At 39.5% G+C, this 19,862-nt stretch overlaps 1 protein-coding gene across 4 annotated transcripts in view; it reads left to right on the top strand.

Annotated features, from left to right (window-relative positions):
- The first annotated feature begins 4,814 nt into the window (after window positions 1-4,814).
- The window catches only part of IPPK (inositol-pentakisphosphate 2-kinase), a 33,456-nt gene continuing 18,408 nt past the window's right edge, over window positions 4,815-19,862 (top strand). Inside the window, exons 1-3 of one of the 4 annotated variants that reach the window (XM_075762793.1) lie at window positions 4,815-4,998; window positions 5,574-5,663; window positions 18,429-18,476. In XM_075762793.1, coding sequence (XP_075618908.1) covers window positions 4,918-4,998; window positions 5,574-5,663; window positions 18,429-18,476 — 219 coding nt within the window. In that variant the 5' untranslated portion in view covers window positions 4,815-4,917. Of the gene's footprint in view, window positions 4,999-5,573; window positions 5,664-16,833; window positions 17,049-18,428; window positions 18,477-19,862 lie in introns of those variants that run through there. The other 3 variants (XM_075762794.1, XM_075762795.1, XM_075762796.1) reach the window with 3 other exon arrangements.

The following is a 19,862-nucleotide window of genomic DNA, read 5'->3' as shown; positions in this document are numbered from 1 at the left end:
AGAAGTGAATTGTCAAATGCTGACAGTTTTACTGAAAGACCCAGATTAATACATGTGTTCTCTTCCCTATTTAGAGAGGGTCACACAGGGCTTGTGTAAAAAGTTGTTTAAGATGTGCTCTACTCTAACCATTAACAGGTCCAAGGACTAAACACAAGGTTAGGATATTTTTGTGGTATCAGACAATAAAATGTTTTCCCAGGGGAAGTTATATGTTGCAAGAAGGCGTTTGATCATGAGCGAATAGTATAACATTAACAGCAAAGTATCTGCAATAAGAAGTGTAAGCCTGTCCTAAAAGCAGTAAAAATACTGCATCTACGTGACTTCTGACCAGGCTACTGAGCCTGCTATGGTACTTTGCTTTCACCTCTATGTAAAGAGCATTTTGTTTTCCAGTTGCTGGTATGTCACTTAATACAAGGCAAGACCTAAAAGCTCTTTATCCCTTCCTCTTTCCTTCCTTGCCTACAGGATTAAAGACTTTTTAGGAGGCGCTTAGATGGGGTTGGTTTTGTTCCATTCTGCTTTAATACCCCGTCAAAGCTACTAGGATTTCACCATAATGTTCTGCTTTAAAGACCTCCAACAATTTCTAACTAGATCTTTTTTTCCATGTATTTTCTCTTGCTGGTCCCAAAAATTCACCACAATGCTGGTTTTTGGTTGTTTTTTTGGCTCCCCCCTGGTAATTAGTTGTGGTTTTTTCCCTCAATGTTCAGGACTCCTGTGCATGGAAAACAGTATTTAGTGATCCTGTCTGTCGTAAAAAAAAAAAAAAAAAAAAAAATTGTCTGTCTTGGCAATTCTTTAGTGTTATATCTACTGTACAGAGAAGGTGTTATTTATGCTCTGTGTCTGTAACTTTGTTTCCTCCCTCATCAGACTGTATGTAGCAATTAAATCTCTTAGTAGTTATAATGTCTGTTTATTCATATCTGTGGTTATTGATGGTTGAGTAAGTTCATGCAAGCTCTTGTCTATTAACAACATGTATGTGGCTTTATCTTCGTTGACCTTGAGTCACCTTTCTTGATACTTAGTCCTATTCCTGAAGCCATAGACTTGTGTAGTTTCTAAAATATTTTATTGTGGTTTGAAGTACCACATGTGCTTTCTTAAAAAAAAAAAAAAAAATCCATCAAATGACATGCTCCAGTCCTATTGTAATATATTTTTTTTTTAGTTTGTTGGGTCAGTGTTTCTCAGTCAGAGATTGTAAAATGACAGTTGGAGCACGAGATTTCGTGCATTTCTAGTATGTGTATGAAATTACACAGATAAACCAGGGATTCGAGAAAAAACTAAGGCATGGAGCAGTAGCATCATCCTGATAATAGAAAAAAGGCAAAGATTTAAAATTTTAATGAGGTGTGAGTTACATAAGTATATTTTTGATGATCTGAATATAACAATAATATAAGACTGTCAAATAATCTTATTTAAACATAATTGCATCTTTTGAAAACTGAAAATGGTGCAGCATTTAAAAAAAAAAGTAATAGCATTTTGTAGCACAATTTCATTGTAGTATTATCATGTCCATTCAATATGGACTTACTACCTTGAATTTGTGATTTTTAAATGTAATTTTTCCAGGCAGAAGTTTTTGGGTCCCAGGATAGGATCTTATTTTGTCATGCTTATTCTTTTTATAAAGAACAAAATACCCTCTATTTTTATAGAAGGCTTTCATTTTAGGAACCTGGAAAACTAAGATGTAGCTATTGTCACAAAAATTCTTCTCATAAGCTTACAAGACCTTTGTATTATGGGCACCTAGTTTTATAATGAATCTCAAGTAATGCTATTTTTTCCCTCAGATCTGGATTTAATGAACTTTTTATAGCCATCAGATTATTAACAAGAAATCCTTGCCTGATATTTTTTTTTTTTCTTCCTCTAAAGTGAATAAGTGAACTGGTTTTACCATTTCATTCTCATCCCCTGGTAAACACAGAAGCTGTAAAAGATGATGTATGTGAGTCCAGTGGGAAGAAATTTTATATTAGTTAATGTATTGTTGTCTGTTTTCTTCATGTAATGAGACAGGATGGCTATTTTTTCATTTTTATTTGCAAATCTGTTTGACAATAGTCTTATGTGTCAGTATTTCACTAGTTTATTCTTAATGTCATATGATCTGTGATCTTGTGCCACTTTATCTGTTGTTTGAGAATATCTGCACAGTTAAGTATAGCGTACACACTGATTTAAAATCTATAGATTATTTACCTTAATTTTTCTAATGTATCCCCAACACTGGAAGGTCCCAAGAAACAGGAGTTGTAACATAAAGCATAGCCACCCAATGCAGTTATAGGACCCAGAGAAACAGAAATGTATTTCAGGCTTGTGGTGCTCTCCTGACTCCTTCATGTTACATCAAAACAGAAATGGCGAGGGGATTAAGAGGGAGCTGTAGAACTGAGGGTATCATTACCTTATGTGTTCCTGATGCAGTTTTAAACTAGCTTATTTACATCCTAAAATACCATAGAACACCTGGTTATCTACTGAGAATCTTCAGAGGGATTTTGAAGGTCACTGAGGTCTGTGCTAGCAGGCCTCGAGGTACCTAATTAAAACCAGTCCAGGTATGTCTATACAAGCTGTAGTTATACCCCAAGACACACAACCATGTTGGAGGAATTCCAGTTAAGCAATGCTTCAGTGTCATTAAAGGCACAAAAGCATAAGATATTTTGGTTCAAGCACCTTGTAGATAGTACCTGAAATGAGTAACATTTAAAAACTGATAATACAGAGAGAAATAATACGTTAATGGGCTTTTGCCCCTCCAGTTTCCAAGTGGTAGTTCTGCACCATGGCATGCCGCAGGAAAAGGTGAAGAGGGGAAGTGACCTGCTAGAGAGGGACTATATGAAAACTCAGCTGTTCGCCGTGTGCTTACCCCTGCACTTGGAACCTCTACTTTTATTTTTCTTCTGTAGATGTATGTTTTTCAGAAATATGAAAGAATAGAAGATGAATCAACTTGCTTTACTAGAGTTCCTTTTAAAATGGAGACAAATCAGTTCTGCCATGGCAAGACATTATATTCATATTATTTGCTTTTGTATTTCTCCACGTAAGCCTGGTTAAGTGTCCACATACTATTTCTCTGAAGTGCAGTTAAGTTTTAATGCAAGTATCATAAATAGCACAATCTTACCCCCAGTCCTGAGTGAAACTGATATAACACTTCTGGTAAATGAGGAAATTATGGTAAATTCTTGTATGTTTTCTATATCCATTTGTTGTTACACAACATAAAGAAACCTTGCAAACACAGCAGGTGATAGAAACATACTTTAAATGTTCCTCTGTCATTATTTTCATCTTTATTAAATGGCCAGAGGAGCAGGGATTCATGTTTCTTTCTTCATGAAGGCACACACAGGATAACGTTAAATAAGAAGGAAACGTTAAGTGCTTATCAATCAGTATTTTGTCAAAAAGAAAGTATAAATTGTTTAACACTCTTTTTTCAAAGTTCTAGTCAAATTAGATTATAAATTATTTGAGTTACAACACCACATACATTTAAAAAAAGATCAATGACTCATTGCAAACTTATGCAGGTTTTATTTTCAGCCTTCTAGGTGCATCTTCTCTTTCCTTTAAAAATAAAAAGGCGTCATTTTCTTTGCTTTGACTTTTTAGACTGTAATACAGAGTCAAATTTGGCTACTATCCAAATCGTACAAATGTTCATTATACAGAGGAAAACTTGCAAGTGTTAGTTACCTTCTGGTGTGTGGGTTCGGCTGCTGTCATGGGCTGTGCCTGGTGAGGGAGACAGAAGGGGGAATTTCAGAGCCCTTAGGGCTGACTTTAAAATGGTAATTCAAGGATAAGTTTTGCTGTTTGTAGTCAAAAATCATAGTGATAAAATTGACTGGATTAAGGGGTCTAGAATGTAATCCTGTGTATGTGGTAGGGAATTTGGATATTTGGATAATTTGTCTTAAATTTACTGCACATTATATATGTGTACATTCATATATAGATGTGTGAGGCACTTTGTGAAACTATATTGAACTGTGTTGTTAACAATGAGCAAAAAATGTTTCAATAAATGTTTAAAGAACGTTACATTTATTTTCATATTTATGCCTGTAACATCTCTATTTGGTATTTGAAAGACCTGGTGTATTAAAGCATAAAGTTGTTCAGAGACACACTGACTACAGGGGCAAACACCAGGTCTGTAACCTCAGAAACAGCCTTAGCAGAAAACAAACCCCCAAAGGTAAAACTCCAGGTTTTTTTTGTTTTGGTTTTTTTTTTTGTGTGTGTGTGTGTTTGATCATCTGAATAACTTCTGTTGCAGGTGCAAACTCCTTTGTACAGCGCGGAATCCGACTACGTGATGTGGGCAACCAGCGGGGCAGGCGCACCAAAAGCCGCCGTTTCTGGAGGCGGAGGGACCCGTCCTGCCTCCGCCCTGGCCCCGCAGCCCTGACAAGACGGGCGCTGGGCTGGGCCCTCCGCCGCCTTGTGCCGGGGCAGGTCGCGGGGCCGGGCGCTGTCGCTGAGGAGGAGGGGCTGGAGGGCCTCTCTCCCGGCGGCGAGCGCGGAGAACCGGAGCTGCGGGGCGCTCCTAGCAGCCGCCTGAGGCGCGGCCGGGGGCAGAGCGGCATCCTCGCCCCCTCCGCCGCCGTTACCTTCTGCCCCGCTCAACGATGGCAGCGGGGGCAAGAGCTGCCCGGCTCTAAGATGGCCGCCCGACGCGCGCGCGGTGGGTCGGGCGAGCGGTCCCGTGTCCGTCCGCGTCCCCCAGCGCCTCTCCGGCGGAGGGCGGGACTTCCTGCGGCGGGGCGGCGCGCAGCCGCGATGGTGGAGGCGTGAGGGCGGCGGGCCGGCGGCAGGCACCGTCCCCACGGGGCGCGGCGGCGGCGGCCCGGGCCGGGCATGGAAGTGGAGAAGATGGATGAGAATGAATGGAAGTACCACGGGGAAGGCAACCAGAGCCTCGTCGTCTCCCACTGCCAGGTGTGGGGAGAGGAGGGAAGCGGGCGCTGAGGCGGGTAACGGCTGGCGGCGCGCGGGCGCCCCTCCCCCGCGCCGCCGGGCCCGCGTGAGGGGGGCGCCGCCCGCGCCGCCGCGCTCCCTCAGGGGCCGGGGCCGCGCCGGGGTGTCCGTGGGAGAACGGGGAGGGGGGTGTCCCTGGCGTGGTGCCTCCGCTGGCGTGTTCCTCCAGGTGCTCGGGCCTCTGCCTCGGCGGGAGCGGCCGCCCGGCCCCGCCGCTCTCCCCTCCCGTCTCTCCTGAAGTAGTTTTCCATTCCAGTCGCGGGGTGTTTGCGTACCGGCGGGAGCGTGCGGGGAAATCGCGCCCGTCCTGTGGGAGAGACCAGCAGGCGTTTTCCTTGGTTCTCCCTTAGGGCTTGGGGTTGGCGGTAGTGGAATGGAAAGCAGTTGATGACTAGACAGCTGTCGTCTGGAAACGGGAGTTGTGAGGAAAAGTACTAAAATTTTCCCTTTTCTGTCATAATGCGGGTGTAAGCGTGACAGAAGAAAGAACTCTGGAGAAGAAATATTCGTCCATTTGTCGCTGACTTTTTCTATAGGCGACTTTGAACAACACTTGCTGCAGTGCCGAACTGGGACTCCAGAACACAATTTCAGTTTCTGGCTTGGCTGTAGACTTCTGTGAATGGGTCGGTCATTTCATCCCTGTGCTTCCATTTACCCTTTGGGGACTTTTTGGTTGGGGTTTTTTTGTTTTAAATTAATAAAAATAGCAAAATGGATTCAGCGTTTTGGTGAACGGTAAGAATTAAGCGAAGCTAAATCTAATCAAGTGGATTCTATGTCAATTTAAAAAGCATGTGTTCATTTGACTGCTGTCACTGTATCTGCCCCATTTGCATGTATATTATTTACTTACTATATTGGGATCAGGATTTTAACAGCGTCCCTTGAGGGAGTTTATTCTTCAAAAAAGTACTTGTGGCTATTTTTTGTTTTAGAAATTTATTTCTATTTCAGTTTAAATTCTAGTATGGATTTGCCACAGAATGTTCTTGATACTTCATCGATCTAAAACCACTAAAGCCAAAATGATAAAATGTAGGCTTTATGTGGGAGAAAAAAAACAGTTGAATCCTGAAAACCATTTTTTAAAAAATAATGTCTAAATAACTGAAAATACTAGATTCTTTTTTTTGTCTCTTCTGGATTATAAGTGTTAATTAGATGTAAAAAATAGGAAGTCTGAGAAAATGCTGGAAATCTTCTGGTGCTCTCCAAACTTCAGGAGGGGCACTTCTGTGGCTCTTGTATCTTCTTTCTTTATATAAAATATTTTTAATAGCTGCAAAAAGAAAATGCATGATTTTGTTTTCCGTTTAAATTTCAGCTTTGAAAAAGACAGTTTAAAAAATACTCAGTCACTGGATGATAGGGATCAGAATACATAATGGGTTACTAGTGATGTAATTGTGATATCTTTAAAAAGCTGGAAAGTGAGGAAGTCTGCCAGAGATTCAGAATAGTTGCTGAGTGTGTCAGTTCTCTTTTTAATAAGATGCTAAAACTTCAAGATAGACTGAAAGTGAAATAGATATGATTTCTCCTTTATAGACAGCTTTGAACCAGTAAATCTTATGTCTTAGAGCTTTGTGTCTACTGATGGTGAACTCTTGTAAAATTAGCGCATATAAAAATACTGTTTAGATGCTAATTGTTATTTTGTGCCTCTTACAAACAGGACGTACTTGCATGATTAATCATCATTCTTATGATCTGATGTGAAGTCGTTCTCAGGTTTGTGAGATCAGAACAGCAGCGTAACTAAGGGAATTTAATTTTAACTGTCCTTGCTTCGTTCTGCATCTCTTCAGTTCATGTTTTTTTGTGTATAAATGTTACTGGGAGGGACAGTGATTTGGTTGTGGCAAGGGAGGCATGAGTGGATGCTGAGATACGTGTGCCAGGGTTGTGAGTGAGAGGCCCGGGTGGAGCTGTGCGTGTGCTTGTTGTTTCAATGTTCTTCCTTTTGATGTGTAGTGGTATTTTGGAGCGTGGGGAGGAAGCTTGTCCCTATCTCCGTAGGTCTGAACCTCTCTTCTTTGCTTCTTCTGGAAGATCTGAGAAGTTTTAATAAACAAAACAAACAAAAAAAACCCTATCCCTTTCCATCTGGAAAAGAGGGCACAAGCTTCTTTGCCCCTTATGAAGTAATATCCAGGGAATTTTGTTTCAATGTCTGCCCTCTGGACTGCTCTTTGAAGCACTGATAACAGGTACTGTGCAAGTTCGTGTATCAAGCACAGTGTTTGGGCTGGGGTGAGCACGGAGCCTGGATGGATGCTCTCATTCTTGGTTGCATGGAGCGTGGCTGGATTGAGAATGAAGAGTGAGAGGAACAAGGTGCACGTCATCAGTTCGTGGTGCTCTCGTGTGTTTAAGGCTATGCCTATTTCTTTGGTTTGTTTTATTCCCTCTGTCTTTCCCTTTAGGATCTGACTGTAATGCACTGTTAATCCAGAGTTAGTACAGTACCAAAATTAAAAACTTGGTCATAGAAAAGTCATGTGCTCAGCTAATAATTGTGCTAGTGATGAGCTGATAAGCCCTAGACGCAGGCAACGTGCAACCGTTTTTTCCAGTGCCTTTGAATGGTGGCATATAGACAAAGGTTTCTCACAGTCAGATGTTGGTATTCTGTGGAACGTGCTGTAAAGTACTGCTTGATGGTGCTGTTTCCTCTTATTAATCCTGCAGAATGCAGCAGTGACCAGAGTCTCCCTGTGTGCCGGCGCTCCTACGGCCTATGGAACACTGTACTGAAATGAGTGGCTGAAATCACTGCGTCTCTGTTCCTTATTCATGTAGTTAAGAAGAGAGGACATGGGCAGGGCATGGTCTCATCAATACGTCTCTTCTTACAGTGATAGTTTTACAGAGTTACTTTAATTAGTTCTCCAGCATTTAGAAAGTGATCTGATGAATAAAGATGGAATTGCCTGCCAGGCATTTCCAGTTACCATTGTTATCTCTGGAACTGCATGCTTGCTTGGTACATACTTAAGCTTCTCCTTTCATGGCTTTTTACAGTTTCAGTTCTGATGAATCTAAAATTCTGGAAGACATACAATATCATGGTATAGATTTCTCTGTTGATAAAGCTTTTCCTGTTGGTTTTTACTACAGCTGTGATTGTTAATCCAAGTTGAAACTGAATTGTGGTCAAAAAGCCTTTGTATAGTCTTGCAGCCTGCTGAAATGCTTCTAATAGAAAACAAAGATAGCTTTCCTACCTCATAATTTTAGTGAGAACTACAACTGGCAACTCTGGTTCCTGAAGACAGCACTTGAGATGGTCAGAAAGATCACTGTGAAGTAAACAAAAACTGCAAGTTCCTTCAGGTGGTGTCTGTATGATCCTTGTCCATAGGCTGCAATTGTGAATATTTGATTGAATCTTAGTACCCTCTTTAAATAGCTTACTTGCCACTCTTCACACCATCCAGTGAATTGTCTGGTGGTTTGTTCTAGTTGCTGTCTCAGAGATCCGTAATGTGCTGCAGTACAGATACAGCTCTACAAACCCCAAACCAAATACTACCACAGACAGCCAGGTGGCTTAAGTATGCTTCTTAACTTCCTGCACTTTGATTGGGAGTGTTGCTCTTTCCACATTGAATTTGGCTTCTGACTTAAAAAGAGGGCTAGACAATGCTGAGGGCATTCAGAGGAACTGCTATAGAACCTTCTTGTAGCTGTTGACTCTTCCTAAGGTGGAGGTACCTAGTTTTTCAGAAGTGAGCTGGAAATTGTCATTTGTAGTTCTGGTTTTTAATCAGTTGTTTGCTCTTACAGAGATGTTTAACGCTTCATTTCAAAAGGTATCAGGAGATGTTTGTAGAAAGTAGTGTAAGCAACTCTAGAAATAATGACTTGTATTTCCTTTCGCTGCTGAAACATATGCTTGCAATCTCCAGTTTTTGCTTTGAGATAAAGTATGTCTGTTCCTCTTGTGCGTCACTGCAGTTGATTTCTACTTATTTTTATTTTTTGCATGTTGGGATATTATGCTAATCAAATGCTTAATTTTAAAATATGTTTGTATTAAGCTTGTGTGTTTCAGGGTCACTACAGGGAGGTGGTACAAGAAAAGAGGAGAGGTTTTTTTCCCTGCTGGTTTTTTTATTCAATGAGAATGTCTAGAGGAAACCTGGTGCATGCTTGCAAAAGATTGTGGTTTGTATCTTCAGGTGCCTTGATTGTTAGTAATGATCTGCTTCTTGTCTTGGAGCTCTAGCAGGTCTAACAGATATCCTTGGGTTTTGATACAGGATTTAATAGTAAATGCATAAACCATCTCCAGAGCATGTGTAAGCTTACGGAGTAGAAAAGGGGGAGGGCAGATACATGAAAAGGTAAATGAAGTAGAACTAAGGAGACTGGGTGAGGGAGTCAAGTCTGATAAACTTGCAGAAGATTCCCGAAGTTGGTGCCAGGAGTAAGTGAATTATATCTGGCTCTTCTCTGTGCTTTTTTTTTGTGGGGGGTGTTGGGTTGTTTTTTTCCTTTCAAGAGATGTGGGTAAAGATGGAGGATATCACAGTGCTGCTTTTGCAGGCATCCTTCCCAATCTTTGTAGGGGACTGTAGAGAGCAGAGATTGCTAGGAGAGAGGGGTATCTTGCATTTTAACATTAGCCTTTGATTTCACTGTATCTGTAGCTGCTCCTGCTGGCAGCTGCATTATGATGGCTGCAAAGTCTGAGCAGAAAATCACTTTCTGCATATGGGGGAGATGGATTTGGTTTTTGAAATAAAATAATTCTACTTATGAGGGGGTGCTTTGTGTCAAATCAGGCTAGGTAATTGTTCCTAATAGTGCTTTCACAATATGAAATAGTTTTCCTGTGGTTGGTTGGTTTGTTTTTAAGAATAATGACAAATTATTCTTACCGGAAAATTTTGTCATAATAAACTTACTTTGAGAGAGGACCATTAACAAGATTGCATGTTTAGACACAAGGGGTTTTGTTGAGAGCGAATAGCTTACGTTCAGAATTACTAGCTAGCTGCAGCTTTCCTATTTGCTCTTGTTTGGCAGAAAGGGACTGATGCTGATCATTAGTTGTTGTCTTGTTGAGAGAATCTTCTTGAGGCACTTTTTCTGATGATGTAATTTTGTACAAGTTCAAAAACCTGTGTGTCCTGTTTCTTCTTCCATTGTTTTTCTATGTGGAGTTGGCTGAATCTGTTTTGTCCTGTTGAAATTAGTGTAAGTAAAGTATTGCCCGCAGAACTTCCAAGTCTTTTCTGAGAAATTCCAGATCCCTGACTATAAAGCAGATTTTGTTCAGTTGTGTTCTGGTTTTTGCTCAGTTGTGTTCTCTTTGTTTGGTTTTTTCCATAACGTCTGTGGAATAGTGAATTAACATCTATGAACGTGTTGATTTCAAGGAAATATAGAACAGACTGCTGATTCCTGTATTAAAGGGCCTTCAGGTATGGGAAATACTAGTTGCTCTGATGTAACATATGGCCAAGTTATGGTGTCTTGGTTCTTTCACAGTAAGAAATTAACAGAAAAGGTAAAATGCAACTTGTATTTATTGAATTTTATTTTGACTAATGGGAAAGACATAGTTTAGGTAAGACTTGAACTTAAACATTTTTGTGTCTGAGGAGATTCTTCTATTTAAATTCCAAACCTGTGCTAATTTTTATTTCTGATGGATTTCATATTCTGGATGTATCAAAAAGATTCGCTGATGCCATGTGATATATTATGGGGGGAGTTTTGCATCTGGTTCTGTAGAATTTTCTGGAGGAAGCAAAACTTAGATGCGAGTGAGTTGGACTGAGATCCCAGCATGAACTTTAATGGGGATTAAGGGCCATTAAAACCTCTCCTGTTATTTTTGCTAGTGTGTAGGGCATTTCTTTGATCTGGTTTCCCCAGCATTTAGTTCTTTTGTAGGTATGCATATCTAAACATTGTGTAGCAAAAAAACCCCCACACCTGGACACCTTTTGCCTACTTAGAAAAAGGACAAGTAAACAGATTGATGACAAAACATAATATATTGCCTTGTTCCTTCTTTCCTAGTTGTAATTGCTTTTCCATTTTAAAAAACAATATTTATTGATTGTAAGTGCGTAGAGGAGCTTTTGCCAAAATTTACTGAAGGAAGCAGCTATAAAGACCAGTTGAAAAGCCCATTATGTGATCAGGGTGTGTCATCAGTGGAAAAGAAAGGAAGAGAAGTGTGCCTTGTTGTAAACAACAATTAAGTTTCAGGAACAAGAAGTAATCACCAGTTTGAGTTGGAATTTGGGACCCTTTGTGGCACCTGTATGAAACTGTATGTTTCCTTGTGTTAACTTTGGTTAACTGATACTTAAATACACATCTACGGTCACTGGAGTAAAAGGAAGACAGTTTCGTATTTGTTTGTATTCAGTTCTTTGGCTAAACTGGTACAACTGCGATTGTAGATGTCATAACTAATTGGACTAACTGTACTTGAATACAATCTACAAAGCTTTTGCTATAAACGAAGAATTAAAAGTTGGAAGCACTTCCAGTTCTGTGTATTAGCTGCAAAGCTTTTTTTGACCCAAAAAAGTCAACAGTTTAAGTCAACAGTTTGAGTCAACATCTATATAGAATTTTAATTCCATATTGGGATTTCAATTCCATATTGCAGTAGTGTAGTTAAATTTACTTTTTCCTTGGGTTTACCAGGTTTCTGCACTAAAAGGATGCTCTAAATGCAGTGCAGTTTAGCAGTATATTCCATAAAGTGAAAGGGAAGGTGGCACTGGGCAGTAGGGCTGGATGTAGAGGAGAGAGAACAGAAAGGCAGCAATTAAAACTTTTCTTATCATATTAGTGTCTTAGGTTCTGTAGATGCAGATGGGAAAATGTAGCATGTGTGTGGAAGGAGATGGGAGAGAGAGAAACGCTGAGAATCTTAGGTCTAGTACTTTCATGTAATACAACAGTGATACTTTAACAGCAGCAACACCACTCTCCCCTTCTCCCCCTAGAATACTTTTTTTTTCACAAGTGTCATCTTATTTTTGCTAATAATAGAATGTTGGAGCAGACTTGTCTTCTGGTGACTTTGGAAATTCAGACTCCATTTTATGCCTGTTTTTCTTTTTTTTTGAGTGACTCTTGAGAATGCTGAAGGCTATATGCAATGAAAATGCTGGGGTGTAGAGGATGCTTGGAATTATTAACTTGTTCTAACTCTCCATTTTATTACTTTGTTCTAATCCCTCTTACTGTTACGACTTTTTATTTTCTCCCCTCCCTATTAATATTTTCCTGAAATGCCTTGTTTCCCCAATATATAAGCAGCTGACTCAGCAGCTTAGTGCTGGAAACTGTCTGATGCTGACAGGTGGAGGTTTAGAGCAGTTTCAGGGAAGGAAGCTTAGTACATGTTTTCATGTTCTTGTTGGTATAACTTACCTGTTTGACAGATGGATTGAGGTATTTGATACATTGTTAAATGTTAAGGACTGGGTCTTGTCTTGGTTGTTTTTAACAGCTAGGGTGACATCTACAGTGTTATCCAGACTGTAGTAATATATGCTGAGGGGCAGACATCAATAGGTTTACTCATTCTGTACTCTCTCTGGTATGTGTTTCCACCTAGTACCCATGGGTGTATCACTTGATAGCGTTTCAGGTACTGTGATTAGGTGCCATAGCTGAAGGGCAAACATTTCCTTCTCACTCATGGCTCGTGCAATCATAAAAGTCTCTTGGAATTGGTACCATCTGCATATTGCAAGGTTGTACAAAGCTTAGCTATAAAGTGAAACATGAGTTAGTGCTTAGGTATCACAGAAATCTGAATCATAACTGAGCAGGAAAAAGCAGAATGAGTACCTGAAGTCTGATGCAAGCCATGAGCTCTGTGCTAAAGAAAACAAGTATCGTGGTGGTGTTTACTTCCAAGTAATGGTTTTAAGATACTGAATAGTGTCAAGCCAGATGCTGCGCCAGAAATTCTTTATTCGTGTAAAGAAATCAAAGATTGTTCTTAAGGGACTCCTATGCTAGATAAAAGAGTATTGTTCTGATTTTTGAATGCTTCCTTGCACTTTGTGTGAGCAATTGCTAAACTTCCTCTATACGGGCAGGAAACTTAGCTTTCCTCGCTTTGTTTTGTGTGATCTTACCCACCTTACACAGAACCAAACTGGGTTGGAAAACAACACTTGTACACAATATTACTATGTGTACTTCATTCAAGAGCTGCAAAATTTTCCAATGCTTAGTTTGTTTTCATCTCCCGTATCCCTCCATGTTGAACAGCATGCTGACACCCTGGATGAGGAGACATTTAAAAATGTCTTGTGTTGAGTATCATAAAGGTAAGCTTTGATTGAAGCGGTGCGCATGTTTTTACTGAGTTTTATTAGTTCTCAGAAGAAGCAACTCTCCTTTGCGCAGCTGTCTTTTCTGAGATATGAAGATGACACCTCTCTGCCATTTGCCTCCTTCCCAGAAAAGGTATTTTCTGAATAGAAAACTGTTGTTATCTGTTTAAATCCCTCAAACTAGAGTTGGAATTGAAGAGGTCGTGGAATGTAAATTTGGAATAAAAAATGTCAGAATAATTTTTTTAGTTGGCATATACTGCATGCAGCTCCAATGTGCTTCTGCGGAAATAGCTTAATATCAGCAGAATAGTTCCATAGTTCCTATTTAGTACCACTGAAACTATCATTAATTAGTATTTGCATATTAGTGTTCAAGTACAGCTTGAATAGCAGTTTGGTGTAATTTAACCCCTCTCCTTGCCTTTGACTGAAATTTAGATAGAATGTACTTTTTGGAGGTGTCATTGCTGTATGCTGTCACGAATCCACTATGATGAGGTTGTGTTGAATTAACTACAATGGTGGTAGAAGGTTTTGCATACTTAGAGCTGTGTTTGGTAAGTTCTTGGTAGCTCTTTAGGTTCAGCAAAAGACAATGAATTAAACAACCAGTTTTTACAGTATAAAGAAATTCAAGAGCCTTTTCAGGCACTATTCTCTCTAAAAGTAGTTGACTTCGTATCTTCATCTCCTTAGGTAGTAGTTGGTGGTGGTGTGTGTAATTGGTTGCAACAAATAGTATAGTAATAATTGTAGGGAAAGATTTGTTACCAATCCTTGAGAGTGTTTTTCCCCATGTAGTTTACAATTGGAAGCTTGTGACTTTTATATGGACAACTTTCCAGAACAAAGTTTTCTTGTTCTGCTTGTATATTGTGTGCCTTTTCAAAATAAATGTATTGACAATAGACTATAGTAGATGGGTACATAACTTTGTGATGTAAAGTTGTGTATAGTGCTTACAAAAATACTAGTGAGTTTTTGGATACCACAATTTATGAGACTGTGGAGTGAGGATGATGAGAAAGGTGGGAAGAGGGGTGGATTTCCTTTTGGAAAGCAACTTTTCAAGTCCCAAAGTGCCTTGGTTTCTACCAGTAGATCTTGCGTATGTGAACACAAGTTGGTAATCAACTAGGTAAGAATTTTCTAGTTATACTGGGCACTCGCAGAACCAGATGTTAGAGTAACACTTTGCCTCTAGACAAAAACACTTAAGGCATGCTGTCCAGAATAATAATAGACTAATAACAAATGACGTGAACCTGCTTATTTTGAAAAGCAGAAGCTGAAGTGATGTTTCCCAGGCTTTGTGTTTGGACAGGCTAATTCTTCATATTTTCATACAGAAGCTTATTTTAAAACCATATGAGCTGAGGTGGTAACAGCAGAAGGAAAATACTCATCTTTCTCTACTTCTAAACAGTTTTACTAGCATTTGAGCTTGTTTTTATACAAATTTTCCTGTTTCTTTCACTGGCACCAGCTCTTACACAGCTCTTGTTATTAATGTAGCAAGAGATGGAAACTTGAAAAAACCTGAGTGATACAAATGAGGTTTTTCTCTGAGGGGGAATATCAAGATTATAGATTTGCCCCAATTGTGTTTAACTTGAGAAAACTCTGCAGTTCAGAAGGCCTGCATGGTAGCTTTATCTTATGACAATGATGCTTAGAAGACATTTTGGAAAAATATAAGGCCAATATCAAACATCAAGCTGTAAAGAGATAAATGCAAGCTTTTATCCTGGTTTCATAATGCTACTGCCTAATCCAAAGTACTGGATTGATGCCAGTCATGTTTTGGCCTAACTACCAAGGATTACTTTGGGTTTGGATTTCACTAAGAAAGATTAAAATAATAGCTGCAATAACTGCTTTGGAGAAGACAAATTCTTGCAGATAACCTTCTTGGGGCCTAAGACCAGCCAACTATTTTTTTTCCCCAAGATACATTAGGACAAGAGTTGTGTGTAGGCGTCTGTGTGTTTCCGTGATGCCAGTGACTTTGAGTACATTTTCGCAGCCCCTCCCACAGCTTCTTGTCTCTTTATTGGCAACCATTAACTTTCAGTTACGATTTAACACAAACAATTGTTTCATGACAAGGTGCTGAAGAAGTGTTTGCCTTTCTTGGTGGGACCTTAAGCTTAAGGCTGGAGTCTCAAAACGCTGTGACTTGAGATAGTGCTCCTCCAGAACGTAGGCTCCTGATTAGATCATCTCGGCAGCCACACCGATTGTGGATGTGTTTTGAGACTCACAAGTTTTGGTACCCTTGTTGTTATCGTTTGTTTTCAGTTTTCCATAACAATTGGAAAAGGGTTTTGTTGTAGCTGTACTATGGTCCTGGATGCCAGTAAGAACATTGTTATCTGTTCTCAAACTGCTGTGCTCTCATGTGAGAGTTGCACTTAAATTCTTTATTTGAAGAGGTAAAAGCTGTCATGTCTGATATTCTGATGGCCTTTTTTTAGTCATTTGTTACTAACTGGTTACTGAACAAACTTGCAGAGAAAGGGCTGCTGGATTTAAAAAAAAATGTAGATAGAATTCTTCCTTTGATTTCACTGTTTTTCTAACTTGTCTTGGTTCTTGGAAAGATGCAAAGCCTCTTAATATTTCATGTGTTATGTTTGCCTACCTCCATGCATTGTTTCTTTTTTTTTTTCTCTGCTTGATTTTGCAGCCTGGGTTTTTTTGTTTGTTTGTGTAGGACTATTATCCAATTAATTAAACACTTCAGTAATAGTGCATTGATGGAAGTAGTGTTAAGCAGTGGAAGGCCTTAGAGGTGCATGTAGAGAATGAAATTTAGGGCGCATTAGGATCTAGTTGATCTGATTCTCAAAGTGCTAAGGAGTAGTGACAACCTCTTAAAAATCTGTTCTGGATTTGGGCCATTCATTTGCATGCAGATAAGCATGTTACACCTTTGATGTTCCATCTGTAATATAAAAAAATAATCTAAGGCATTGAAGATAACTGACAAAAAACCTTGTGGTAAGAACCACCTGCAGTATTTCCAAGTAAAGAATCAGTCAAGTGAATTGGTAATGCAATAGCAGGAAAAATGTGGACCAATATTTTCAGTGGTGGTAGTTCTGGAGCAGGTGGCATCTTTGACATCTGATGGGTTAACCTTTGTACTGTGGCAGTATATTTGTGTAACCGTGTGTTGAATTGCACAAAGGGATGGATCTAGCTGAAAACTTCCTCCTAAAAAAGAAAAAAAGTGGTCTGTTTTGGGTTTTGTTGTTGGTTTGTTGTTGGGTTTTTTTTTTTTACTCTGACCATCTAATAGCCTTATTAAGGCACAGTGCAGGCTGACTGGTTGAAGTGCATCTGTGACTGAAAAGTTTTGTTTGAACTTTGCTCTGTTTCCTTTTGACATCTTTAGACAAGCAGGATATTCTTTTGCCATATATAGTTGTGGTCATTCTATCCTAATATGCCCCTTCAGAAATGATTTGCTAATGACCAACTACCCTGCTGAGTCCTGTGAGAGCAATTGGATTTTCCGGAGTGGGAGTAGATTTATAGATAAACATCTACAACACCCTTGAAATACTACAGAATCAAGTTACTGAATTGACTGGTTGGTGACATTGAAGTGACTGACATTGAAGGTGCTGTTTCTGGGTTTCACTAGCAACGTCTGAATCTGGATCTCGTTTTGTTAGTATTTTGGATTATACGGTCATTTGTTTCACTTTTCTCCTCCTGCTCTTTCTTTACATGTTAGTAATTACAGATAACTGCATCTCGCTCCCACTCAGCACTGTTCAGAGACAGCTTTCAACCCTGAAACATGGAATATATCGTGCTGTGGGAGGCTTTTTAATGGCAAATCATTTGGTAGCTTAGATTCCATAAACCTGAAGTTGTAACTATGACATTTGTCTGCATTATCTTTGTCAGGGAATCCGAGTGTTAGCACTTTTTTGGTAGTGCTTTAAATAGAATGTAGTTCTTTTTGATGTCTAGGAAAGGTCCAAATAGAGATGCTGAGTGACTGAGGTAACTCCAGAAAACAGCTGTTCATCTCTACCTACTGTGGTGCCCAATTGTTTTTATCCACGTCTTATCTGAATAGGCTGAAGTACATCAGTGGGAGTAAACATCTTGAAGATCAGATATTTAGACTGACTAATCTGAGGCAAGGGTATGTGTTGCCTTGCCTAGTAAGGCTGCAGGTTCCTTAATATGATGTCAAAATTTGGTTTTAATATAAAAGTCTATTTACCAAGTGTAGTGGTTAATTTTAGCAAGATTATATTGAGAGAAAGATACTTTAGGTGACTTCTGTGAAGGAAGACACTCTTAATAGGCTTAAGGAGAAAGGCTTAATTTACTTAAGACATCTACAAAACACTTTTATCTGAACTCTTAATAATAAAGGCTGAGGAATTGTTTATAATTTGTGTAGTTTGAAAATATGACTGTTTGTAACAAAATTTGATAAAAATTGTAAAAATGACTAATTAGTGAGTTGGGGTTTTTTAAGGGTAAAATATTTGGAAACCTGCTGCATTTGTCCCCGTGTTACATGTTTACTTTTTGGAAGTTTAGAAGTAGCAGGTTTTAGTGTTTATAAGTAGAGCTGTGTAACTACTGCTGGTAACTGTGTCTCCTCAATATTTTGTAATGCTGTGCTGATACTGTAAGCAGATGATATCTAAGTGGGTCTTCCTTTTTTTTTTTCCCCTCCCAAATAGCTTTGGCACAAAAACGATAGGGTGTTTTTCTGTTTGTTTGATACTGTGTTTTACCAGACTTTCAGACCAGTGCTGTAAGCTAAGGAGGGAGTATTTCCTCTGTTACACTTGGTGACTGGAAGCGCAGAGTGGCTCCATTGTTAAAGTGACAGTAAATCTGGGAACAGACGTTGATGTATTTGATTTCAAGCTGCGTGAAATAACCATCTAAATTGCCTATTTTGCCTCCCCTCCCCCCCCTCCTTATTTCCCTGATTAGGGAATCAGACAATTGTGCTGTTCAGAAATTATGATGTACCTAAATGCTAATGAAACCATATTCTTTCCTGTCTTTGTTTAGCGCTGTGTGGTGCTGCGGTTTTTGAAGTCCCCCCCAAACCAGAATAAGGTAAGATTCAACAAGTACTGTTGATAAAAGCCCCCAGGTAAGCTAACAACCAGTCTGAAGAGAAACAGGAAACCTGTGAAAGAACTCTGACTGATAGGAGTAAGAATAAGGGGATGTTTTGAAATGTGAAATGTGCTTGTGTTTCAGGAGTATTGGCAACAGGAGGAAATTTGAGGTCATCTTACGTAACTAAGATTATGCGACTGCCGATATCAAGACCTTTATGTGGGACAGATTATAAGACTGCACTGTGTAGAAAGTACGGATTTCTGTAAGGATAGTTGTGGCCGTGAAGAAAGTGTTAATGTTGCATAGCGACATAGGGGAGTGCAGTGATACTGAGGAAGAAATCAAAGTTTTACTGGCTGTTGCTAGGTGGGACAGAAGAGGAACAGCACAGGGCTGGTGTCATGATACAGGTCTGCTGTTGACTACCTATTCAGTAGCTAAAATGCCCCAGAATTTGGAAAAAATATGAAATATTCACAGAATAGCCTTTGTCAATGAGTTATTTTAGTGTGCTGTCTGTTGCAAAGAGAACATGGCAGGACAGGGTCTACCAGTTTCTTGGACTGTGGCAGAAAGGTTGTCTGCTTCAGAAGGAACTGAAGCAATTTACCTTAGATTTGCTTTAACAGGGATAAAAAATGATGAAGAATCAAAGGTGGAGGATAAAAGTGAAGTGTCAACACAGTACTCCAAGGAGTTTAAAAAAAAAAAAAAAGAGAGCACAAGAGGCAGGAGGTTCACGTTCTGCCATTTCCTCAACCTCATGACTAGTCTTCAGGGTGTGTTACCTGAGAGTTGCAGGGAATGGCTTGAGTTACAGCAGCTTCTGAACTACGGCTTTGTACAGTTCAGTGGCAGACTGTTCTGGTGAGAGAGAAATATAAAAAGCATTATGGCTATACTGAGAGATGGGAGTGAGTGCTTAATCTTTGGAAAAAAGAAGCAAGGATGAATGTAAACATATAGGAAGGGCATTTTGCTTCAAATTAGAAAGATGAATGTGAAATGCGTCCAGTTTAACAAGGGACAAAAGAGCAGAAGTTTCTACAGTAGATCAGAGGAAAGCAGAGGAAGCTAAAACCCATGAACACAGTGTACTTACGAGTTATTTGAAGGCCTTTCTGCTACTATTTTACTTGAAATAAAGTCTGGTAAAACTGAAGTGTGATTCAAGTAAGTTTCTAATCTGCTTATAGTGGCAGAATTTCAAAAATGTATCCTGTGCTTCTGTAGTGGTCCAAGATATTAATGTTTAGAGTTTTTATGAGAACAGGGAAGAACCCAGTGGATTGGAAGAAAGGAAGACAGTGCCTATCTCAAATTTTAATATAGCAGGGCAGAATTAGACCACAAGTTTAAGTAAAAAGTCAGTCCATA

Source organism: Balearica regulorum, chromosome 10, assembly GCF_011004875.1.
Source record: "Balearica regulorum gibbericeps isolate bBalReg1 chromosome 10, bBalReg1.pri, whole genome shotgun sequence".
In the NCBI taxonomy this organism is placed as follows: Eukaryota; Metazoa; Chordata; class Aves; order Gruiformes; family Gruidae; genus Balearica; species Balearica regulorum.
The sequence above is the reverse complement of the archived record's forward strand: the minus strand, read 5'-3'. Positions and strand labels throughout refer to the sequence as shown.